The sequence below is a fragment of the Simochromis diagramma genome, unplaced genomic scaffold, assembly GCF_900408965.1.
Source record: "Simochromis diagramma unplaced genomic scaffold, fSimDia1.1 OVJJ01000304.1, whole genome shotgun sequence".
Taxonomy (NCBI): Eukaryota; Metazoa; Chordata; class Actinopteri; order Cichliformes; family Cichlidae; genus Simochromis; species Simochromis diagramma.
Genome location: NW_024387030.1, coordinates 3851746 through 3877596, shown reverse-complemented (window position 1 = coordinate 3877596; position 25851 = coordinate 3851746). Strand labels below are relative to the sequence as shown.

The 25851-nt window shown below is 39.2% G+C and overlaps 2 protein-coding genes across 4 annotated transcripts; both read right to left on the bottom strand.

Moving 5' to 3' along the window:
- Positions 1-118: 118 nt before the first annotated feature.
- slc39a9 (solute carrier family 39 member 9) lies at positions 119-7675 on the bottom strand. 2 transcript variants are annotated; one of them, XM_040041426.1, is made up of 7 exons: positions 7109-7675; positions 6877-6985; positions 5296-5499; positions 4855-4923; positions 4378-4463; positions 2997-3131; positions 119-2754 (listed from the first exon to the last, which is right to left on the bottom strand). In XM_040041426.1, exons 1-7 carry the CDS (start codon positions 7202-7204, stop codon positions 2521-2523), a joined length of 933 nt encoding a protein of 310 aa, XP_039897360.1. In that variant the 5' UTR covers positions 7205-7675; the 3' UTR covers positions 119-2520. The 2 variants fall into 2 exon arrangements, with proteins under 2 accessions (XP_039897360.1, XP_039897359.1); XM_040041425.1 differs by having other exon boundaries at positions 5296-5502; positions 7109-7672.
- Positions 7676-8939: 1264 nt separating this feature from the next.
- rbm25a (RNA binding motif protein 25a) lies at positions 8940-18915 on the bottom strand. Of its 2 annotated transcripts, none has more exons than XM_040041398.1 (18): positions 18731-18915; positions 18332-18459; positions 17853-17902; positions 17450-17620; positions 16984-17041; positions 16458-16618; positions 16007-16201; positions 15797-15880; positions 12453-12715; positions 11761-11872; positions 11546-11635; positions 11353-11426; positions 11088-11238; positions 10492-10894; positions 10081-10385; positions 9889-9987; positions 9739-9786; positions 8940-9459 (listed from the first exon to the last, which is right to left on the bottom strand). In XM_040041398.1, the coding sequence occupies exons 2-18, from the start codon at positions 18435-18437 to the stop codon at positions 9367-9369; spliced, it is 2463 nt and encodes an 820-aa protein (XP_039897332.1). In that variant the 5' UTR covers positions 18438-18459; positions 18731-18915; the 3' UTR covers positions 8940-9366. The 2 variants fall into 2 exon arrangements, with proteins under 2 accessions (XP_039897332.1, XP_039897333.1); XM_040041399.1 differs by having other exon boundaries at positions 15797-15877; positions 18731-18914.
- Between the last annotated feature and the right edge of the window lie 6936 nt (positions 18916-25851).

Sequence of the window (25851 nt, the reverse complement as noted above, 5' to 3'; positions counted from 1 at the left end):
GTAACTGTAAGGCAACAGTTGCAGTCTGAACCTCTGTGATTTTATTCAGGCTCTAAAGAAATTACCAAAACATGTTACTGACCCATTATGTTTGTAAGTTAAATGATCAGACATCATCACCAATTAAAAAAAACTTTAATTTAGTCATCATAAAACACGCTCCTTTACAACTGATTTTTTACAATCAAAGTATGGAAATAAGGCAGACCCCTTTAGGAATGATAGGAAAAGAAGAGAAAACAGATTCACACCGACCTCCACCGAAATTAACTATACAACTATCAGCCTGATATCCCCACCCCCCTTGATTGAGATAATCAGCCCCAATATGAGCCTTTATCTTTAATCATGAAATGCATTTAGATCATTTTAAATCTGAAGGGGATGTGCCTTCAGCCAATTAAACCCCAGTATTTTGGCTGTTGAGGAAAAGATGATGAAGCCTCGAGTTGAAATATTAATTAAAAAAAAAAAAAAAACTTTTATATTTTTGAAACTGATGGGATCATGTGTGAACAAACTACATTCTGAATAAGAAGTTATAAAGAGATATCTTGCAGCCAACTCTAGTCTCCAAACTTTAAAGAGGCTATTTAACCATCATAAAGCTTTTTTCCCTGCAATGTTAATTAAATTTAATCAAGCCACAAACCAGACCCCACATTAAGTTTTAAGGTTTTCTGTAAGGGATGAAAAAAAGCTGTAGATTGCCATAGTAACTCAAGTTACAGAGATATAATGGTACATAATGAGGCTGCCTACTAGTGTGCCAAGTTGTCAAGCATCACAGTGGAGGGGGACGGTTCCCAGTTCCCTTTAGTACGCACAAACAGTTTCTCAGAAAAAAAAACAAAAGAGTCATGCAGCTTCTGGTCTGCATGCAATTTCACCCCACCTTCTGTCACAGTCACTCAAAAAACAAAACAAACAAAATAAAGCCTAAAACAACACGGCGTGCTTCTTCTCATACAAGTTAGAATTAATTCACAGGTCGTGTGTAAAAGCCTTAAATTTATACATAAATCAAAGACCCCTCAAGTCAGTCGGTAGCTTGTTGAGTTGGTACTGCGAAGACGAGTTCGTCGATGTCCAAAAGTTCAACATAGAAAAAAAAGAAACTAATTGAGAGTAAGCAGTTCTGTCTCACACAAGAAATGCCGATGATTGTGGAGGGAAGAAGTTGCTTTGTACAGTATACATACATATACAAACACGCGAGCTCTGCTGTGAGCAGGCACAGTGATACAGAGGATATCCAAAATCAGCCTACTTACATTTTAATGGTGCTGGAGCAGAGAAGTAACTGAGGCAGAGCAGCATTTGGGACCCTCTAACTTTCAGATCTTGGTGTGTGAATAACATAACGAGCACCTTTATGATCAAGACAAACCCTCTGTACACATTTCAGACTTGGCTGCACTGCTGGCAAAGAAGTGACCTGGCCTCAATTTCACTTTTTGGTGATTATTGCTATAAGTATAATTACTTAATAGAGAGTTAACCCAAATAAAATGAAACAGTTGTTCATAATTCTCCTCAAACAATCTGTAACAGGTCTGTTCTCCTGTGCCCAAAAAAGTTTTACCCAATGAATGCCCTCGAGCAAGACAAATCCCTCCACCACCTGAAAACACTCTACAACACAGACTTATCCCAAGTTTAAATATAAACTAAAGACATTTTAAAGAAAGGTGACAGTTGATGTTCAGATGGGAGGCTAGTTGTGTTTGTCGTTATGCAGGATTTAAAGGAAACTGTGTCGCATAAACAAAGAGCTTGTTACAAATGATTTCTCTAGCGGTGCCGGACACTCCACTTGCTAGACAAACTCACTAGCCACGGAAAAACTGTTACAAGCATCTTGCTGGTTAATCTGTCTGATCTACTGTGAAAACATGACCTCTGGCAAGAAGAAAACATCATGTACAAGCCAGTGTTGTTTGGGGGCCATCCTCTTCAGAGATCTGTTTCAGGCTTGCTAATATGGCACTTAATCAGATCCAATCCATCAGTATTGTTGCTAATTTATCTACACTCTATACAATTATTTTTAAAAAAGTGAGTTTCACTGCTTTTGAGATATCACAAGTTTAATCAAGACTAAATCTCACTGTGCAACTGCCATCTATTAAAAGGTCTCTAATGAAATCAGGGCTATTTTTCGACTTGGACGAGCACTATAACGCAACACTGAAAAATCCACAGTGACCTAAATGAACTCATCTAAAAGATCCACCTCTGGCGTCTTGGAAAAAAATGATTTCTGGTGGAATTAATGCATTATACTTTGTTGTCAGTGTCATTAGATAAAATGTCATCATGTGCACTGGTTGTCACTGGAGCAACTCTGATTTTCACTCGTTCCCTGCTTCGAGTTCATTTTCAAGTCATAAGAAGTCCCTGCACAAGATCCATTAACAGACACCAAGCAATAAGACATCTGAATCCACCGTGATTGAAGTCTTTGTTTCAGCTTCTTTCTCCTGTACACCCATCTAAAATCCAACATGAGCTGTGGGTCTAATGATGGTGACCGATGGACAGCACCAGCGGAATGAGGCAGCCCAGCACCAGAGCTACCACCTCCACCTTGCTCAGTCCCTTCCCTCCGTTTCCTCCCGCAGGAGCGTGGCTGTGACCGCCGCCCCCCACCTCAGGCAGAACGTGGACCGTTGCCACGTAGAGGAATGTGCCAGCAGAGAAAAGCATGGCGACACCTGTGGCGTTGACGTCTGACAGTGCTTCTTTGCTGCTCTAAGAGGGGAAGAGACAAGAACAGTGTAAAGCTTAAAGTTCTCCTTTTCTAGTGACTCCAATGTTGATGAAATAATGTCTTTGTAGTATTTGAGCAGTAGTGTACAAATCACAATACAGACTAGTAAGATGACAGCTGGATATCTAGATCCTCAAAGTACTGTATTGTACCAAACCGTTAACACTGAAAACTAAACATCTAGCAAAATGAAAACAGATCAGTGCAAAAATATAATAATTACCTGACTGAGACCTAAAAATGTGAGCATAGCGAGGACTGGCGCTGCCAGGGCAAAGACCAAGAGATGTTTGCGGATACGATTTCTCTCGAGACCGGCATGCATTAGGAAGGATACAAGACCAAATGCTGCTGGCGCCTACAATCAACAAAACAGAAGCGTTTATATAGCAATTTACTGCAGCAAACAACAATCAATTCTTTTACCAGTTAATGTGCAAATTAATGCTGAAAGAAATCCTCTGTGTATTATAAACTCAGTAGCTGTACTTAAATTTAATTCATTTGCAGGCCTGCAAAAATTAAAGACACCCTTACTGCTTCCTTAGGATTTATGGAGGAGTAGTAATTGATCATCATTAAGTGTAAGCACCTCTATAAATGCAGCTGTTTTGTCAGTTTGCTCCTCTGCAGCGATCAGCAGCAGAAGCAACTGTTTGTCTAGGAAGGGTTGTAGGCCCATTTTTATACAACAACAAGCAAACATATCCATCATCCTTGAGTGACAATGATTATTCACAAGAGGAAAACATTCAAGATATCAGACAATCTTCCTAGACATAGACAACACAGCAAATTCATCTCAGGGTCAGACTGTACAGTGTCCAGATAGATTGCAAAAAAAAAACAAAAAACCAAGAGCTACATCTCAGACTCTACAGCCCTCAGTCACAATTTTAAATGTTAAACACAGAACCTATACTGAATGAGTATAGGCTCTGTGGAAGGGTTGCTAACAGAAGGAATCTTCTCTTTAAAAAGAACATGGCAGCCTTGCTTAAGTTACCAAAATTGGATCCGATCAACCCACAAGACTTCTGGAACAATGTCCTTTAGATAGACAAGACTAAAGTGGAGATGTCTGGCCATAATGCACAGCGCCACATTGTTTTGGAGAAAATCAAACACAGCATATCAAGAAAAAAACAGATCATACAAACAATGAAGAAGGGTGGTGGAGAAGTTATGATTTGGACTTGTTTTGGAGCCACGGGACCTGGACACCTTGCAGTCATTGGTAAACAAATCGAAGTATTCAAGAGTCAAATGTAAGGCCATCTGTCTGACAGCTAAAGCTTGGAAGACACTGGAAAATGCAACAGAATGACTGAAAAAAAAAAAAAGAATCAAAGTGTTGCAAAGTCCAGACCTCAACATGGAAAATATCCTGCAAATCTATGAGAGACTAATAAAGTCACACAGAAAATAATTACTGAAGTTATCACATCTAAAGATAGTTCTACAAGCTACTGAATCACTGGGCTTGTTAGTTTTTCACAGGCCTGATCAAACTTTATTTTTAAGATGCCAGTATACGTATACACACAAACAAACAAAAAAAAAAAAATCAACCACTGACTGCATTATATATGATGTATATTTACCTTATGCAGCATGATAGCTACAAAGACAATGAGCTGAACGCTGGTCTGAGAGGTTGAGGCAGCAGCACCCAATGCAACACCATCAGCTGCAGGCAAAAAAAACAGAAAGGTACAGTAACTACTGGAACACTTAAAAGCAATGAGTCGTCATTAAAACAGCAATAAAATCTGGATTAAACTACTGTAATAAAAAGAAACTAATACTGTTTGAACTGAAAAGTAACATTTGTGTATACATTTTCCAAATTAAAACAATTTAAAGCTTAATTAACTTCATAGTATTCTGAAGTAACACAAACTCAGGTACAGAATAAAATTACATCTTTTTCATGAGTTCCACCAAATGTAAATACATATTTAATATTTATGATTAAATATTAATATCATTAATTAATATAATATAATTTAATATTAAATATCATTTAATATTTATTTTGTGTACAGTAGCATTATCAGAAGATATTAAATCAGACCTACCTGCAGCATGGACCACAAGCCCCAGGGTGGTGGTGATTTTGGAGGAAGCAACTCTTGCTGCCTCTGGATCTAAACCAACCAACCAAACATAAATAAATAAATAAATAAACAAACACACATACACAACTCAAACAGTTTGTGGCAAGGAAACAAATCAATAATCTTGATGGACCACTATGTCCACACTGAGAGTTAAACAGCACCACAACATTGGCAGACTTTGAAGAGTATTATCAGCTTAAATAAAGATCTCTAAAATTGTTCAGTGCAGAGTGTGGGTGCATCTGGGAAAACAGAATTAGCAGTTGAGCCATTTGGATGTGTTTTGGGTTTAATTCAATCTTATTTTTCAAGGAGAATAAGATGAGAAGAGACTAATGACGAAGCTGCTTTTGCTGCTTTTCCCTAACCAACTCCGGCTAAGGCTATTTGAATGCTTACCTTCAGTGTTGTGAACATGAGAACTACCTATCTGGTCCACCAGTAGCATAAAGACAAAGCCTAGAACCAGAGACACTCCAATGTAGGCATGGAGCTGCTCTTGATTGTGCTCATGCTTCCCACTAGCACTAAGAGCTGCCTCTGCTTCACCCTTTCCCTCGGAAGCTTCTGCAACTGCAGACTGGCCGTGACTGTGGTGTCCACCTGCTGAAAGAGAAAATCAGCAGAAAAATGGTCTGATAAAGACACAAATACGTTAATGCATCAGAACCAAAGAAATGTAAAATTAAAATTCCATCACACAGCACAGAGAACATCATAAATACGGCTATAAATACTGATATGGAAATGACAATAAGTCAGAAACTGGCAGAAACTGATTTCATGATGTTGCACTTTACTTTCCTCTGTTTAAATAAAATTCATACTGTTACAATGTGCACAAGCACATATCATTGGTCTACATGCTCTCTACTTAATTTTCCTCTGGTATATTTCAGTTTAAGCCTGTTGCAAGCATGAAGGAATCCAGCGCTGTCACAAACATCTAAAGACTATTTTAGATTTTGCATTATAAAGTGCATAAAATAAGAAGCTGACAGGAAATGAGGAAAGAACAGACACTCAGGAAAGATGCACCCCTGAAAGTTACAATTACTCAGTACTTTCAGTAGAATGACTAATCACTTATGTAACATATAATTATCTGTAAAAAGGTTCAATCAACTGTTTAATCTACATTGCTGTTAAATGTACATAAAAGAAATTAACAAGTTGATTCAACATGATGGAAAACCTGAATATCTTTGAGTTTTGTATTGACAGTCAAACAAAACAAACAGTACGAGTATGTCACCTTGTACGGTTTATTCAAGTAACAGATAAAATAAATAAATACATTTCATCAGCAACACAAAACAATTATTAGCTCAAGGTCTTCTAACAAGATTTTTTTTTCTTAACTTACAGGAAGCAGCCAAAATTGTGTGTGGCGGGGGCAAAACAATTTGCTTCTCATTTGAAATTGTGATCACTTTTGGAAGTATTTAAACAACTTGTTTTGTCTGACTACCAACCCAAGAAAGATTACATTTACATTACACATCAAAGAGAAAAGCAGCAAAACAACACAAAGGGAAAACTTGGTGTCCTTTCTTGATAATTAACCGGCTAACTAATTTAATCTATCTACTTTTGGATTAGGAGAGACGTTTATCACTTATTTTATGTTTATTTGACTATTTCACCATGGCAGCCTCTGAAACACACTGTACATTAGAAATAAACCAATATGACAGTGGATGCCCTGAGCTTTGCAACTCATCCATGTATTTCTTAGCTTAAGGAACACATATTTCTAAGAGCTGTAGCACATCCCGACTGATTGTGAAAGGCATTATTACTAGTTTTCTGAGCCATAGACTAAAATAACCGAATGAGCTCATCTTCAAACGTGCACAATCCAAAGATATTGCAGTCCGTAAAAAATCATGACTATTACATTGTCTTACAGTTATTGATACAGTAGTAGCGTCCATTCATGATCTGAGCAAACCTTCCATCTCCCCCAAGGAACCCTACCTTCAAGGATTTCTTCGTAAAGTGCGTGGACCCCTTCTGGGATGATCACGGCAAGTGCAGTCCCACAGAGCAGCCCTGCTCCCAGCACAGTGATCAGCTTCAACTTCTCCTAAACAAAGTCAGAGACCCAGACCTTAAGCACAGTAGCTTCTTACTGTTTGAAAGTTCAGTCCATTTTATGATAGCTTGGTAGCTAAAGTTAGCTACATGCATACGTATGTCACAAACCTACCTCTGAGAAGTTAACCGCTAAAGGTATCGTCCCGGCCACATAACATCCCACCAGCATCGCAAGGGACAGCAGGCTGATCGAGCTAAAATCGTCCATGACTGCACTTTTCTCTTCGGCTAACCTACTGCTAAGCTATACCATCAAATCCAACCTCCACCTGCGCTTTTAGCACGGACCTTTGCTCGTGACGGTAAAGTTCAAGAACATTAGTTTTTTGGTGGTTAATTCAATACACGTCACGACCCACTTTCGGTACCAACCCGGTCTGGTGCTAAACATCCACTTTATAACTGGTCAGTGTGTCGCTCACTGGCCTCGGTAACGCAGTCAAAGCTAAGCTAACTAGCGTCAGTATGTATATGCCTTTCGATATTAATGAAAAAGAAACCCGGAAACGGTAACCGTCCAGTGCAAACAACTGATACTTCGCATATTTTCTGTCAAGTCCAGTTGTCAGAATAATATTGCAACTTCCCGATTCGGTTAGCGTCAACACACCGGCTAACTGAACATCTTCTTGTTTGGAGCTGATCAAAGTGCTTCCGGGTCAGAGTTTAGGCGATCTGCCACGTATCCGCGAGACTCGCTGGAAAAGATAAGAAGTAATGTGACAATTTTAGCAACAAGTCATAAACATGGGGAAAAAAACAAGAATAAACACCAACAGTAGATTCTGTAAGAGAATTTGCAGTTTTTATTTTTGTGCGGTTTTTAAAGTTTTATTTATTTGTTTGGCTATTTGTTTATTTAGTTAGTTATTGCAAATAATAATACACTTAAACGTAAAATATGACTATAAATAAATAATACACTGGAGGAAAATTGTTAATACTTTTTTAGATTTTCAATGTAAAATTTCCAGATTGTTATATTTAATTTGCTTAATGTACATAATATTCACTTAATGTATATAATGTTCTCTTTTTGCAGTCGAGGAGCGTGTCAAGACAGATTTCACTGCGTGTTGTACTCCTATAACTATGCATGTGACAAATAAAGGTTCTTGAATCTTCTTCCGTCTACTCGCACTAATGGTCTCACTTCATATTACCCTCTGCCTAGCATCCTCCTCTATCACATCACCCCGTCTGCATGTCTTTCTTCACTGCATCCTCGACTCCTCTGTGGTCTTGCTCTTCTCCTGCTAGGCTACTCCATATTCATCATCGTTTTTACAGTATACCTACTATCCCTTCTCTGTACATGTCCAACTAACTGACAGTCCCTTACTTCTATCATTGCTCTTCTCTCCAAAACTTGCTTCCACCTGCTTCCTACTTTACACTACAGAGTAGGGAGAATAGGGAACATAATCTGCGAACATCATAGTCCACAGACACTGCTGCTTGACCTTATTTTTCCACCTGCCTATCACTATTGCAAAAAGGACAGGTCTCAGTGCTGAACCCTGTGGCACCCCACTCACCCTTTCTCATACATGTCCTACACCACCATCAGGTACTTCGTCGCCACTCCAGTCTTCCACATGCAATATCACAGTTCCTCTCCGGGCATCCTATCATATGCTTTGTCTAGATAATAAGATGATAATAAAAGATAACCTATTTGCATCGAAATAAAGTAAAAAAGGTGGTGACCAGAAAATATAAGTATGGCTTCATGCCAACAAAGAGCACTATAGATGTTTCCTTTGAGAGAGGTGATTGAGAAGAATAGGGGTCAGAAGGCGTAAACCAGGTACATACATTTACTGCAGTAATCACATCTGTATATGGAAGTGACCCCAATTAAGTTTTTGGTGTTTGAAAATAATGTCATAATTCAAAAACAGCTAATAATTATTAACAACACAATCAACAAAAACATACTGTTGTTGTTGTTTTTTTTTTAAAAAGCATGTTTATTAGTTCACACAATGGAGTAGTGCCTCCAAACAACACCACCAAATTAAAGCAGAATGTGTCCAACACATTGTAGAACAGATGGATGAAATTCCTCCTGAACGGCATTAACAAATAAAAGAATTACAACCAAAGTTTTTTTTCATGCAGCAGATTAGTTTCCAAACCCTTTCAGTTCACAATTTTGACTTTCTCACGCACACTCTCTCTCTCTCTCACACACACACACACACACACACACACACACACACACACACACACACACACACACACACACACACAAGGCAGCAGCTCTTTGCCGATGGAATGGAGCGCCGTGTGGGCATGTTCACAGTCTGCTGGACCAGAAAACTGCAGACAGTAGAACTGAAAGCTCAGTCAGAGAGTCGTGTTTACTTATTTGACCAGTCCAATCTTCTTTGCTTCTGTTTCATATATCAGTAACCTCCACATTTTTACTATGAAGACTTCTGCTTCTTCATCAAGAACCTAAAGACAAACAGTTCAGTTAAACATACTATATATTACAAAGCTGAATGTATTCAATGAGTCAGCACATGTATACAATGTGACTGTCACCAACCATTTTAAGACCGACCAGTCTGGTTTTAAACTGACAGTTTTTCCTTTTTTTGGTTAGTCATCCACTTAATCGACAATGTGTGGTACAGACCATTCAAGGACCATTCAACTGGGTTTCAGTCCCAAAAGATGGATTACATATGTAAGATGTTTAAAGACTTAGGATCCAGGCAAAGTTCAACTTACCATAGCAACATCATCAAGAATACCCTGAGGAGTGCTATGCGCCATTACCTGATCAGAAAAGAAAAATATTAACTAGAGTGAGCAACAAGCCCAACAATTCAACACCACAAGCTTAAAGATACAGATAAACTTCAAAGGATAATAACTGACCTTGGAGCAGACAAAATCAACCAATGTAGCTTCCTCCTCTCCAATGTACTCTATAATCTTCTTATTAATCCACGGTCTAATGCGGCGATCCATCAGAGTCTATGGAAAGCAAATCAAAACAAAACATAACCAATAACTAAAATATCAAGCTATGAAAATAAGTGCAATTTCAAAATATGCCAAGCCTTTTACCGAATCAACCATTGCCCAGTCCAAAGGATAGGAGAAGAGCTCTGGCCTGGCAGTGGGGATCTTCTCTATAAGGCTTTTTATGTGTTTCCGTTTCTCCTCTGTGTTAATGCTGCCTTTGGCCCCTGAAATTTCTGCTCCATCGAGCCCCAGACTCTTTTCATCATCACCATAGTCCAGTGGAACCAGTTTCCTTTTGCGAGGCTGCTCATCTGCTTCCTCTTCGTCAAACTTGTTGAAAACACTGTCCACAGTTGCTAATTTCTTTCGCTTTCCTGCGCTGAGCTGACTCGGACTGTTGGTGGCACCTGTAGGAGAAAAAAAAATCATCAGGAAATACTATTTACTCTGGGAAAAAGCAGTGCCATTAAACAACAGATCTGTATGTGTGTTTTGCTTCGTTGCTGTACTCACCCAGCTTGAGGCTGAGGCCAATCTTGGGCCGGTGTTCCTCTGGAGGTTGGACCTCTGGAGTGTTCTCGCCTGGAATTATGATGCCACAAAGAGACTCATTTCCGGGGGTGTTTGGAGTAACGTTTCCACTGGCAGAAGACACAGAGGGAGCAGTGGTGATTGGTCGCATGGCGGGTTTGAGTTGCGGCTTGGCTTCTTGTGAGTCCTCGCCATCGCGGTAATCATCTTCATCTGCCTCTTCCACATCGTCATCTGAATGCTGCGGGGGAACTTGAGGCTCCGGCTCCACAGGCCTTCCAGACCCCCTCTTCTCCCGCTCCTTGTGAGTTTTCTCCTGGTTCACATCCTCCTCCGGTTCAAGTTTCAAAGGTGGCTGTCGTCTGCGCTCTGCTTCCTCCTCCATCTACACAAATATGTAACACATTAAGCAACCTCAGGACATTGTTGTTGAATGGTGGACTGGCATATTAATATTAAATGCACAAACATCATTACAGAACAAGAAAAAAAGCTGTAATTCTGCAAAACAAACTAAAGATCTCTGGGTCTATCAAATGTCTTTGTCAGAGGTTAGGGAAAGTTCCAGGTGGATTTACTCTCTGTAATTCAGCATCAGGATCAGGGTGACCCTCAGCGAGAAGTCTTTGTCTAATTTCCTCCAGCTCCTCCTTCTCCCTCTTCCGGTCACGTTCATCCAACTCGATCTCCTTTTCTCTGTCACGAAGACGCTTCTGCAATGCGCTGCCCCTAAAAAAAAAAAAAAAAAAGAAAAAAAAAAAAGAAGATTAGTATTAACGTAAAGTAATGACAAAAGGCATTAAAAGCATTAAAAGATTTTAAAATGCAAATTAACATAATCACCTGTAGTATTTCGGGTCGTCCCTGTCATCATCATAGTCTTCAAGGAACTCTTTGAGCCTTTTGGCTTCTTTCATCTGATTTTATGCACAAAATGAAACAGTAAACAGTAAATCAAGCCTTCTGTTTTCACATATCTGAAATAATAAATAGTCTAAAACTTGTTTTATGCAGCGTGGCATGCATTCTTGTATACCATTTCACGACGCCTCTCTTCTTCTCGCTCAGCATCTTTGCTATAGTCACGGGCCTTCTTCCTCTCTCTGACCTCCCAATTTTTCAGGCGCTTTAAGAAGGCACAGAAAAGAAATTCCAATCAGTAATCTGTCAAACATTAACAGTAATTCGCTTATGTGCAGTTATTTAAATGAACATTTCATCAAATCAAAATGGGAGAGATGATAAACATACTTCTTGATAAGCTGCTTCCTTATCTCTAAGCCTCCTCTCAAGTCTCCGCCGCTCATACATGTCCTCCTCATCTTCTTCGCGGTCTCGTTTTTTATCGTCTCTAGACCTCTCTCTGTTAAAATAATAATGGGTTACTGATCTGTGAAGTTCCTCTTTATATCAAATGAAGTTGAAACGCAATCATTTCAAGGGTATTTGCCCATAGCCAGTGCCAACTGCTGAATACATTTCACTACAGTGCTTTCATTAGAGTTATTTTGTGATATGGATATTTTCTACAAATGATCAACTGAACACAACACTCCCCAAAAATAAAAAGTTCCTTAACAGCCTCCAACAAATCCTCATTGGTTTCATTTACAGCTACCAAATGAGTCTTTCATTGTAGCGTTAAAAAAAACAACAAAAAACTTGCAAAGCCCTAAAGTGGGGAACAAGAATTCATATCTAGCATATCTTTAAATCACAGATAATAAATTATGTTACCAGTATTATGCCACATGCATTGATAAGTCATAACACATGTGGAGAAACTTATGAGTGGATCTTGAGGTCTGTTGTTAGAAACAGCTGGAGCCAACGACCTTTTGATTTCTCAAAGTCCAAACTGTTAGAATTAAGAGACGGCCCTTTAGATGAGTCACAACCGTTTGTGTGTGAGCCAGAACAAACCATCTTGCATTAGAACTGACCTCGATCTGCTGCGAGCTTCACTGACGTCTCGACTCCTCTCCCTCTCCCGCTCCTTCGTCCTCTCGCGTTCACGATCCCTCTCTCGCTCACGGTCGCGGTCCCGGTCTCTTTCCCGCTCCTTGTCCCTCTCTCTCTCCCTTTCCTTCTCTTTCTCGCGATCGCGGCGCTCCCTCTCCCGCTCCCGCTCTTTGTCTCTCTCCCTCCTTTCTCTCTCCAGCTCCAGGCGTTCCTTTTCTTTTTTGCCTTTTTCCTCCTCCAATTTCTGCAGGAGCCCACATGGGAAGAGAAAATGAAACTGCATTAGAAGATGCAAAAGGTGGAAAAAAAGATCATCATACTAAATTAAATAAACAAGTTATCGGCAAAAAATGGTTTACACTGCCGGTTTCAGAAATGCTCACGTTCTACCATGACTCATTGTTTGGGGAGAGGTTGGCTGCTCCAAGTCAGGAAGTGGTTTCCTCCAGGAAGAGTGGTCCGCAGCTTGAGCAGGTTTAATGTATATACTGCTCATTTCAGGACACACTTATATAAAACCATAAATGACAGTATATTCTTGAAATACCTAACAAACTGGGGATGTCACAGCTCATATGACGGGTTTCACCAAAGAAACATTTCCAGTGTTATTGTAAACACTTACAGTCTTCTTTTCCTGTGCAAAGAGATAATAACTTGTTCTGGCTCCAGTATTTGACCTCCCTTCTTTATCAGATTTGTACAGAATAAATAACAGGCCAACTCAACCTCTGCTGTTACGATGGGCTCTATGGTGATCTGGGATTATTATCTGATATCAAAAGACAAATAAGTACTGGTCAAACCAGCATCTGAATGTTTTCCAATTCAAAGTGTACTCGTGACTGCGGATAAGGGACAGATTTGGCCTGAAATGCATATGCATAGGATTTTACTGGAAATGGGGTTTTTCATATGGCTTGTGGTAAGTAAAAAAACAAAAACAACAAACTGAAGCCAGCTTTGAACCTTTTTTAACTTAAGGTCATGAAGATCTAGCTATAAACTTGAGATCTCCACTATATAATGCACTGGTTGTACCTATAGGTGCCAAGTGGATTAAAACAAGCCTAAGCTTAACACGGCAAATGGCGTAACTAAGTAAATTACATAATCGGCCCCCACGTGTTTTCTACATGGTCATTTGAGAAGGAGGAAAGCAATGCCTGACTGCAGTGCAAGTGATCCCCTAGAGCAGTGTGGGACTTCAGTATGAAGCCAAACTACTAAATAATAATTTGAACACCATTTTATTTATCTGTAAAGGCAATCACAGCTCACTGGTTCTCACAGCCGTCCATTGACAATCTCAGTAAACAAAGTTTGACCCATTTTTCTACATTCTCACTAGATAACATTTAAATCATGTTCCACAGTCTGTTCTGGAGCTACTGGTGCAAAACTTACAGATGATGAACTAGGGTTTCAGCACTTCTCTGCCCCTACACATCCTACAGGCTACATGTGGAAGGAAAAGCAGGTCAAGAGCAAAGTCAATATAATCAGGAAAAAAAAAAAGAAGTCCAAACGATTCCTGCGAAGCAGTTTCATCTTATTACAACTCATCCACATAAATAGCATCCACATCTGTTTGTTTTTAAAGTCAATGCAAATCAGATACTGCATTTCATTTTGTCACAAAGAAATTAGTGAAGCAGTCTTACCGCCAGGTTGTGGTGTCTGTCTGGTCTCACCAACCCAATTTTTAAAAAAAATGTAAAAAAAAAAATAAAAAAAAAATGTAAAAAAATAAACCCTTCAGAGTCAGACCCACAGTTCAAACAGACCTGTGGCTGATTTTTAAAAAAATATACCAGCTGGTAGCTTTGTGGATCTGGACTGGTTAACAACATAAACTACCACATGTTAAATGTGGGTCTGACAGCTATTAACTAAAAAAAACAAAAAACAAAAAAGGACCACAGAGGAGGAAACTACAAAACTGTAATTTAACTCAAGTCTGCTAAAGTCTGCACACCATTTTAGCATTTCTACCTTCGCTCCGAAGGGAGGGCTTTGACAGATACACATCATTTGTTTTGAAAGTTTTTCCCTAACCTACCTACAACTTACCTCCTGTATTAAACTAGTTAGTAGGTAGTTTGAAACATACTAGTTGGAAAACAATTTTAAAACATTGCCATGAGCAGGTTCCTAACATACTGTGTGTTTGATGTGGTGTGAGGCTTGTTCCCCTTTGTTGATGGAAGTTTTTTTAGTATATAACATCAATTGTCCTCAGTTCCAGTACAAAGTCACAACGTTTTGGGTTTCGTTAGTAGCCCTATAACTTCTTTTAAAAATAGCATACTACTGATAAGAGAACCTTGTTTTAAAAAGCGACAAAGAAAACAGTTGAATGGTATTCATACTAAAATATCCCTGCAGCTTATTCCTCCTTATTTATGTTTGCATACTTTATTTATGCATCGTCTCATTGTGGTGTAAATTTCTAAGGGTTAAAAAAAAACAAAACAGAAACAGCAAAGCAATTACTTACCTTGCAAGTCTTCAGACCGCAGAGTGCTGTGAAGGGGCGCTCCCTGCTTCAGTAATACTACAGGCTGCAGTTCAAACTGCTGCAGTGGTTAGGCTCTTTCAGGCTCTGTGTGTTTTTCAAACACGCTATTTATCATATGAGGACATGCAGAGGTTCACTGAGCTGCCCGACCTTCTTAAACATGATTCACTGTAATCACAACCTGCTAGGAATTTGTCCAGCATCACTTTTTTTGACAACCTTAGTGCAAGTCGACTGAGAGCCAGCTGCCCCTCTGCAAACCCTCCAGAAGGGAGCGCCCAAAATGAGTAGAGAAGAAATAAAAGATCATACTTACATCCTATCCTCGCAACTTTTTCCAAAGCTGAGATTCTGAGATTCATCTTGCTCTAGTCACCAAATGAACTCTACCATATTGGTGGGGTTTAATCAATAGATTAGCTTTGGTTGGAATTTCACATTGTGTCCATGCACTCTGTGTGATGAATTTAGCTTGTGAAGAGCGAAATATTTTAGTCTCAATCAGTACTGTGAACAGTGACAACTCATGGCCAGTTTGGAAATACTGACACGTACTATAAAGTAATCAATTGGTGGCTGAAGTATTAATGGATCATAAATCAACATCAACTACGTTCTGTACCATTTGAATTCCACTAGCTACTCTAAGAACTTACTGACTACCAAAAGACTTTGTTTGACAGAAACAGAATAGTCTTAAACTGCAGATCCATTTTGCGTTAGAGGAATTTCTACTAACAAATGTGGAGGATTTCTTCTTCAAAACCTAAATTACACAGTAACAAGAGCAGTCTGATACATTACCTTGTGTGTGTCCCGGAATTTACTGATCTCTCTGGAAATCAAGTCTCTCTTGTCATCCTCCATCTCCATGGCATTGATATCCTCCTTACACAAAGTGAAGAGAGAAAGGAAACAAACACACTAAGCACTCCAAAAAAAAAATTAATACTACAACAGCCAGAGCCATGCTCCAGCCCCTTCTCCTCCCCATGTGCATCATGCAAAGACTACCTCCTCTTTCTTCTCTTTCCGCTTCTTGATGCGAGGCTGACTGTCAGGATCCTGTGAGGGAGCATTAAGCTCACTTGCATACTCTCGGATGAGGACATCTATTGCCCCCTTCACAGCCTGGTCTCTACGCAGGGTTTCTTCATCAAGCACCTCTTCCTCATCTTCATCCCCATTTTTCCCGCTGCCACCGACTCCCTATTGATTAGATCGAGAAAGATTTGGAGACAAGAGAGGTAAGGCTGCCAGCTTGCTAAGTTGCAAGGAATAAAAGAGGAAGACCTCAGAAGAGGTTTGTGGATTTAATAAAAGAGGAAATGGAGTGGGTTGGTGTGAAAGAGGAGGACGCTAGGAATACGATGAGATGGAGGCAGATGAGCCACTGTGGTGACCTCTAAATGTAGCTTCCAAAAGAAAAGGAACAGTCAAAATAAAAGACAGATGAGCAGCATACCCCATTTGCACTCCTCTTCTTGGCCTTCCACTCATCTAGCTGAGCCTTAGTCTTGGCATCGACCTTCACCAACAGCTTCTTATCACCCAAGAGCAACTCATGCAGGAGTCTGAGGGCTCGCAGTGTGGATTCAGGCTCCTTATACTCACAGAAACCAAAAGCTTGCAGGAGTTAAGACGAAAACAAAGTTAGTTCACAAGGTTTTCAAATTCAGCCCACGAAGATATTTGATAACTTTTTTTTTTTTTTGTTAGAAAAAAATGGAGTAAACATATGGGGGAAAAACAAGAATCTGACATTCAATTTCAAATGTCCTAATTCTCCAAATCACTGATTGACTGACTATACCAGAGAAATGACCAAAAACCACATACATAAAATGAACATGTGAAAATAGGTCTTTAAGTATGATAAATAAGAGGGTAAGTATGTTTAGCAGGATTTAAAATTCTAGGAGTGTCATCCCTGTGCACCATTCCATGCACAAACACCAAAAAAGGTTTAAGATGTGCTTTTCTGCTGTTACCTTGAAGTTTCCCAGAGGCACCCTGGACCCTTTTCCAGCTTAGAACAATACCACATTTCTATATTCAAAGAGAACAGAAAACAAGGATTTTTTGTGTTTAGTAATCCAGATAATTACAATAATTAACAAGTAAATGATCACATATAAAACACTATTGTTGTATCCCTATAACAATACTTGTGATCAAATATGATGAAAACCTCACTCCTTTTTACTTTTATTATACGTTGGAGATTTGCATTTGACTAAAACAAGAATAAATGTCTGTCACCTGCAACTCCTGAACCACTGTCATCTTTTAAATATTATTATGACTGCAAACTCTAAATATTTAAAGTGCTCTCATAAAAAAATAAGATTTGTCTAGCTGCAGACTGATTTTATACCAAATTGATAATTGTTTCACATGAAAAGATCACTAATGTACATTAACAGGATTATTCCAGTTGAGTAACAGTAAACTTACAGCCAGAAGCTGCCTGACCAACATGTCAGATGCCTTTTCAGAAATGTTCCCCACAAATACAGTGGTGGTGGGGCCGCCACCGTCCTCCGTATCCTTGGCTCTGATCGTGCCAGGCTCTTTCTTCGGAGTCATCGGCTTCTGTGCTACAGCAACTGTGGCTGGAACGAGCACCTGCAAAATAAATTTGATGTATGCAAATGTCACTCATATTCAGAGTAACACCAAAGCAAACCAAAAAAAATGCAAATACAACAAGCAACCGATGGCGAGCATAGGGGTTTTATTCTTTGACAATATAATAATAATAAAAAAAGAATTCCACCAGGCATCATTGTTAATATGTGCAAGTATTATCTTTTTAATAGTAGGTAGGTTATTCAGAATGCTCCTGCTTCAAACTCACTGTGGGTGTGGGGGTCACTACACCCATATGAACCGGTATCATAGGAGTCCCTGAAAACAGAAACAAAATACAGCACTCAGTCAGGTGTTATGTATATTATAACAGATAATGTACATAACTGCATGTAAAATTTCCAAAGCCAATAACAAAAAAAGTGATCTGCAATTTTAACATTTAATTTTCTGAATATTAAATGTTAAGGTAATTTTCCTGTAACATTCCTCAATCTCTCTCTCTCTCTCTCTCTCTCTCTGGGGTATTAAGTTATGTCAGTTTATTGGGCCTTTAGGTATCTTACTTCTCAACAGTTATCTATGTGCACTCATTTTCAAAGATATTCTACCGTCAACTGATGCTTCACATTATGTGGTTGTAGATTTAGATCACCCTGCTGATTTTCCTTGAATACCACAGAGCTGCCACTTCACAGTGTGTTCCTTAAAAAGGCTACAGAGCAAGTTTAAAAAACTTTTCAATACCTGGTGGGACTGCAGGAGCAAAGCCTGCATACTGTGGAGGGGGGATCCTAGGTGGTAACTGTGGGATACCAATCTGCTGGCGGTTTATCGGAGGAGGATACGACATCCTGAAGACTCCAGAAACCTACCTACAGAGGAGAAAAGATATTTAGCAAATTAGCAAAACATCAGAGGAACATTTCTTTATGTCCTCGGGCTTTTGTTAAGATCATGACAGTAGTATTTTTCACAAGGATAGACAAAATGATCGTTAGTATGACCAACTGAGCAGGTAGGATATCTGCTCACCCACGTAAAAGCAGCTACATTAACTAGCTAAATTAGCTGAGACTGGCTAACGCTACTCTGTGGCCTTGCTGCTAAATATTAGCTGCAGCGGTCAAGCACGGATTTACCTACCTGGTACACCAAGAGTAAAATAAAACTGGAGCCTAATTACGGAGTTAATTGTCCAAATAAAGCCCAGTTAAAGTCAACTGACAGAAAAGCCCAACGCTAATGATTAACGTTGTAATTTTCATCGGTGAGCAACCGAGAACCTCTACGGATACAAATAACTGGGACCGATTCTTTTCCGAAATGAATCATGGGAAAACATATCCGTCACACGTTTTCTTTGTTGCCCTGTTTTTAGTCTGGCAGGCAGGAAACACACCCGTGTGTCCTAAATAAAAAATAACGGGACTTTACAAATGTGCTAAAAATAAAAAATAAAAAAAACCTAAAAAAAAAAACAGAACAGTTATCTGAACTTTGCTTTCAATGTGGAAAAAAAATAGAGAGGGAAAATATGACAAAGGATTCTAAAATATAAAAAGGGGTTGATAGAATTAGAGACATTAGCTTATAGAACAAATTAAATATACATATTTATTTGTGTAGTAAATGGTAAATGGCCTGTATTTGTATAGCACTTTACTTAGTCCCCAAGGACCCCAAAGCGCTTTACACTACATTCAGTCATCCACCTGTTCACACGCTGGTGATGGCAAGCTACATTGTAGCCACAGCTACGCACTTTGTAAATGTTTTCTATGAGAAATGTGGATTACATTGTTACTTACTGAAAATTAAGACTGATACAATCAGAATAACATTTATAGTTTGTTGCAAATTACTATACACTATGTGTCTAGTTATATACAGTGCAAAAGCCTTGAGCCATCCTACATTCCTCTGTATTTTGCATCTAAGGAGGCAGATTTCATTGTAATTTTTAATAAAAAATAAAAGAAAGAAAAAAGAAAGAAAAAAAATCCCAAAGATAACACAGTTTGACAAGCTTAAACAGCAATGATTTACAAAAAGATATATATATTAGCTGAAAACTTGGCATATCTCTGCATGTTTTGCAGAAAATCTATCTAAAGCAAATGAACAGTATCTGAATATCATGTCCTTAAGAAACAGATAAATAATTCCAGCAAAGACCAGATACAGGACCTGAGAGACGCATCAAGCCCTTCAGTTGATCCAGCTACTGTTCACTGAAGCCTCATCAGAAAATATCTCAGTGGAATGGAAGTGGAAGCCGTGTGGGATCATTTTGACAGAGAACAGAACAAAAGTAGCCGACATCTAAAGAAGAACTTTGAATGTCTTTCAAGAAACCTGGAGAACTATTCCTGAAGGCTACCTAAAGAAATTACAAGAAATCTTACCTGAGAATGTTCAGCCTGTGTTTAAGAATAAAGGTGGTCATACAACCCCACAAACACGTAAGCACATTAGAATTGTACAAGCATTTATTTCTTTTTTAAGTGGACACATCATGAATGTGTGCTTTTAGGATGCCCTGTCTGAGTTTCTGAGCTTTAGTTTTGTATACAAGCACAACAAGTGCAACAGATGAAGAGTACAGGAACTCACAAGTGCTGCTGAAAACAACAGGTTCCTGTACAGAAGACACAGAAGAAGGAAAAAGCCTGCCCATGAAAATAAGTCGGCAAGGGCCCACCTAAAATTTGTTCCTAATGGTCTGTAACTAATGATACAGTCATTGCTGTACTTACTTCTCATTTTCCTAGTAAAATATGAAGAAATTAGACTTTTGCACAGTACTCAAAGTACAAAGAATTTTCAAGTCCCAGCTTGGGTTTGTCCCTAGTCTCCAATAATTGTCCAAATAGGACCCAGAACATCAGGATGAAATCCAATCCAATCCAAGGTTTTTCCTGGCAAGCCTTACTGAGGGCTAAAAAAAGAACAATATAACTTTTGTATCTCTACTTTTAGACGCTTGGTGGCGCTAAAGTCTTACTTTCGTAAATTTGTAACTACAGGACCCTGTTTTACAAGAACCAGTCTATCTTTTTGTTATCTGGATTCGCTTACGGTCAGCCTAGAACTAGGAAGATGATAACATGAGTATCTCAGTGGCATGACTAACATGAAATAGCATGTCTTCATGTGATGTTACAATCGTACTTTCCCTTTCGTTTCCTTTATTTTCTTTCAAGAGCAAACTCGTGACTGTAGACTATTTGCTGAGAGAAAACAAACATATTTCGGTGCCACCCGAGTGTTCATTTCGATCACGTGAAAGTTCCTTTTAATTTGTTTGTGCAACGACAGAGAGGCCTTGGACTTTTTTTATTTTCACTTCCAATTTTACATTTTACTGAGGATAAGAAAAATATTTAGGATTCATCTTTATTGCCATTACACATGTATAAATACAGTTTACATCTAATCGGACGTGCAAGAGCAGTAAGTGCAATAGAAGATTATATACGGACAATTTATTTGGTCCCATTTTTAAAAAGTGATAAAAAGGTTAAGGGGCCCATTCACATTGATTACTGTACCTGCAGCTGAACAGCTGATTTACAAAGGAAGAATAAAGAGTTTTAGAAAAACATGAAGAGGTTACACATACAAAATGAAAGCAACAAAGCTGCTCCAGATGAACATCCCTGTACAGTAGCATCAAACTACAGGGTGGGCCATTTATATGGATACACCGTAATAAAATGGGAATGGTTGGTGATATTAAAGTCCTGTTTGTGGCACATTAGTGCCCCCTCACATATACTAATGTGCATATATATACATATATGTGAGGGGGCACATTAGTATATGTGAGACTTTTGCACAGTACTCAAAGTACAAAGAATTTTCAAGTCCCAGCTTGGGTTTGTCCCTAGTCTCCAATAATTGTCCAAATAGGACCCAGAACATCAGGATGAAATCCAATCCAATCCAAGGTTTTTCCTGGCAAGCCTTACTGAGGGCTAAAAAAAGAACAATATAACTTTTGTATCTCTACTTTTAGACGCTTGGTGGCGCTAAAGTCTTACTTTCGTAAATTTGTAACTACAGGACCCTGTTTTACAAGAACCAGTCTATCTTTTTGTTATCTGGATTCGCTTACGGTCAGCCTAGAACTAGGAAGATGATAACATGAGTATCTAAGTGGCATGACTGACATGAAATAGCATGTCTTCATGTGATGTTACAATCGTACTTTCCCTTTCGTTTCCTTTATTTTCTTTCAAGAGCAAACTCGTGACTGTAGACTATTTGCTGAGAGAAAACAAACATATTTCGGTGCCACCCAAGTGTTCATTTCGATCACGTGAAAGTTCCTTTTAATTTGTTTGTGCAACGACAGAGAGGCCTTGGGACTTTTTTTATTTTCACTTCCAATTTTACATTTTACTGAGGATAAGAAAAACATTTAGGATTTATCTTTATTGCCATTACACATGTATAAATACAGTTTACATCTAATCGGACGTGGAAGAGCAGTAAGTGCAATAGAAGATTATATACGGACAATTTATTTGGTCCCATTTTTAAAAAGTGATAAAAAGGTTAAGGGGCCCATTCACATTGATTACTGTACCTGCAGCTGAACAGCTGATTTACAAAGGAAGAATAAAGAGTTTTAGAAAAACATGAAGAGGTTACACATACAAAATGAAAGCAACAAAGCTGCTCCAGATGAACATCCCCGTACAGTAGCATCAAACTACAGGGTGGGCCATTTATATGGATGCACCGTAATAAAATGGGAATGGTTGGTGATATTAAAGTCCTGTTTGTGGCACATTAGTGCCCCCTCACATATACTAATGTGCATATATATACATATATGTGAGAGGGCACATTAGTATATGTGAGACTTTTGCACAGTACTCAAAGTACAAAGAATTTTCAAGTCCCAGCTTGGGTTTGTCCCTAGTCTCCAATAATTGTCCAAATAGGACCCAGAACATCAGGATGAAATCCAATCCAATCCAAGGTTTTTCCTGGCAAGCCTTACTGAGGGCTAAAAAAAGAACAATATAACTTTTGTATCTCTACTTTTAGACGCTTGGTGGCGCTAAAGTCTTACTTTCGTAAATTTGTAACTACAGGACCCTGTTTTACAAGAACCAGTCTATCTTTTTGTTATCTGGATTCGCTTACGGTCAGCCTTACCAGAACTAGGAAGATGATAAGATGAGTATCTCAGTGGCATGACTAACATGAAATAGCATGTCTTCATGTGATGTTACAATCGTACTTTCCCTTTCGTTTCCTTTATTTTCTTTCAAGAGCAAACTCGTGACTGTAGACTATTTGCTGAGAGAAAACAAACATATTTCGGTGCCACCCGAGTGTTCATTTCGATCACGTGAAAGTTCCTTTTAATTTGTTTGTGCAACGACAGAGAGGCCTTGGACTTTTTTTATTTTCACTTCCAATTTTACTGAGGATAAGAAAAATATTTAGGATTCATCTTTATTGCCATTACACATGTATAAATACAGTTTACATCTAATCGGACGTGCAAGAGCAGTAAGTGCAATAGAAGAAGATTATATAGTAATCAATCAGTAATCAATGTGACATAGACCGCAGCCTCCAGGCTGGGCACACAGCAGGAGGGAGGCAAAGAAGCCCCCCAGCCAGGCTTGACACCATAGACAATTGCCTTCAGATGACCCCAAAGATAAAAGTCTAAGGGGGTCAGATCGGGAGACATTGGGGGCCATTCAACTGGCCCACGACGACCAATCCACTTTCCAGGAAACTGTTCATCTAGGAATGCTCGGACCTGGCACCCATAATGTGGTGGTGCACCATCTTGCTGGAAAAACTCAGGGAATGTGCCAGCTTCAGTGCATAAAGAGGGAAACACATCATCATGTAGCAATTTCAAATATCCAGTGGCCTTGAGGTTTCCATTGATGAAGAATGGACCCACTATCGTTGTACCCCATATACCACACCAAGCCATCACTTTTGTTGTTCCAACAGTCTTGGAGGGATCCATCCAATGTGGGTTAGTGTCAGACCAATAGCGGTGGTTTTGTTTGTTAACTTCACCATTCACATAAAAGTTTGCCTCATCACTGAACAAAGTCTTCTGCGTGAACTGAGGGTCCTGTTCCAATTATTGTTTTGCCCATTCTGCAAATTCTGTGCGCCGATCTGGGTCATCCTCGTTGAGATGCTGCAGTAGCTGGAGTTTGTGAGGGTGCCATTTGTGAGTAGCTAATATCCACCGAAAGATGTTTGACTAATGCCACTTTCCACTGACATGCGGCGAGTGCTACGCTGTGGGCTCTTGCTGAATGAAGCTAGGACAGCCACTGATGTTTCTTCATTGGTGACAGTTTTCTTGCGTCCACATTTTGGCAAATCCAACACTGAACCAGTTTCACGAAACTTAGCAAGCAGTTTGCTAAATGTAGCATGGGAGATGGGTGGTCTCGTAGGGTGTCTTGCATTGAAATCTGCTGCAATGACCCGGTTACTGCGTTCACCAGATATCGACACAAGTTCGATCCGCTCCTCACGTGTTAACCTCTTCGACATGTCAATGGCTGTGAACAAAGAGAAACTTGTAAATAACTCATGAAAGACTAAAGTTACGTTGAAACCAAGCACACCATTGTTTTTCTTGTGACATTACCAATAAGTTTGATGTGTCACATGGCCCTCTTCCTATTGAAAAAACAAAAGTTGTATCCAAGATGGCCGACTTCTAAATGGCCACCATGGTCACCACCCATCTTGAGGAGTTTCCCCCCTCACATATACTAATGTGCCACAAACAGGACTTTAATATCACCAACCATTCCCATTTTATTACGGTGTATCCATATAAATGGCCCACCCTGTACTATCTGAATGCGGAGCTACCGTATTAATAAAATTAAGCTTGTTTAAAGCCCGTTAAGAAAGCTGTCCATCTATTCGAGTTAACAGACAGCGATATTACAACAAGAGAATCTAATGGTTCACAATCGAGTATTTTATTAAATGACAGTTTAGTTTATATTACCTCAGCTCTAGCCTGGGTGTCTGCGTCCAAATTTTATGTACCCTACGGTCTGCAAAGTACAAATATATGCTTTAGGATCATAAGATCAAGTTATCTTGGACGCAAAAAAATTAGACGCTAGTGAAAATTTATTACTTTCCACACACAGATGTGTGTGGAAAGTAAAAGGGACCAAGAATGGTGAGGCAATTTTCTGGAAACTTGACTGGGAAGTAGGCAGGGATTTCATACTTGCTCATTAGTTACCATAGTGATATACCCTGTTAAGACGTGAACCTCCTTCATAGTACGGACACCACAGGGTTAATCCCGAAGTTACCTTAATATTAGCCTCTGTTTCGTAGTACAGTATGTTCATTTTTGTTCACTGAGTCATGCCACAGTCATGCAACTGAGGTGGGCTAATGACGTCAGAAGAAAAACTCTTGCACTTGATTCGCCTAGAACCACTCAGTGGGTTAGGGTGAGGATTAGGGTTAGGATTTGCAATTAGGCTTGAAGTTTAGAAATGCACTACTTTGTACCCACAATAGCCCATGTTAATGATTCCGAGCTATCTTTGTGTTGCCTGTGATGTAAATAATTTCAGCTGAACGCCGTGCATCGTGCTTGGAAGAAAATCCGAGTACATAAAGATAAGATATAGTGGATTCATCATAGCCTGACAAGACTACAACAACGAATTAACAGTAATAAACCGCAGTTTCACGATAACGACAGGAAACAGAGTAAGTCCGCGAAGCACTGTGTTCCTTTACTTGTAAAATAAAATTATAATTATAAACTAACTGCAATTCATCAAGTAAATAAACATAAATAATAAAACAATCGCTCGTTATATTTATTAGAAATCTTTGCTGTTTAAGTCCATTTTACTTTCAGTTAATTGCCTATGATAACTTGCACTTGAGATTCTGTTATTGCTTTACAGTGTGAAATTTCTTGCGGTGGTGAAAGATAAACCCCGTAATAATACACTAACCCAGATAATAACATGTTTTTATGTTGGCCTGAAATCAAGTGGGATATGTTTTGGCAGGAGCTTTAGAACACGCGTGGACAAACACCTCGGTCAAGAGCGTTTAATGTAAACAAGCGGATCATTACACTACGCTGCGTCTGTGGAAATTTCCACTTTGATGACACTGCAGCAGCGCGTCCCAACATTTTACAAAACACCCCTCGGCCCACATCAGTTTGCAGGACACGTCTAAAAGCGAACCCACTTCCTTCCATAGTTGCT

Excerpts from the sequence above, each read along its gene's own strand:
- slc39a9 (XM_040041425.1), bottom strand. The coding sequence starts at position 7,204 with ATGGACGATTTTAGCTCGATCAGCCTGCTGTCCCTTGCGATGCTGGTG. Across the intron at positions 5,503-6,876 it reads TTACGAAGAAATCCTTGAAG|CAGGTGGACACCACAGTCAC; the intron begins GTAGGGTTCCTT and ends TTTCTCTTTCAG. Across the intron at positions 3,132-4,377 it reads TAGCTATCATGCTGCATAAG|GCGCCAGCAGCATTTGGTCT; the intron begins GTAAATATACAT and ends TGTTGATTGTAG.
- rbm25a (XM_040041398.1), bottom strand. The coding sequence starts at position 18,437 with ATGTCGTATCCTCCTCCGATAAACCGCCAGCAGATTGGTATCCCACAG. Across the intron at positions 15,881-16,006 it reads GGAAAGAGAAGAAAGAGGAG|GAGGATATCAATGCCATGGA; the intron begins GTAGTCTTTGCA and ends ACTTTGTGTAAG. Across the intron at positions 12,716-15,796 it reads AATTCCGGGACACACACAAG|AAATTGGAGGAGGAAAAAGG; the intron begins GTAATGTATCAG and ends GGGCTCCTGCAG.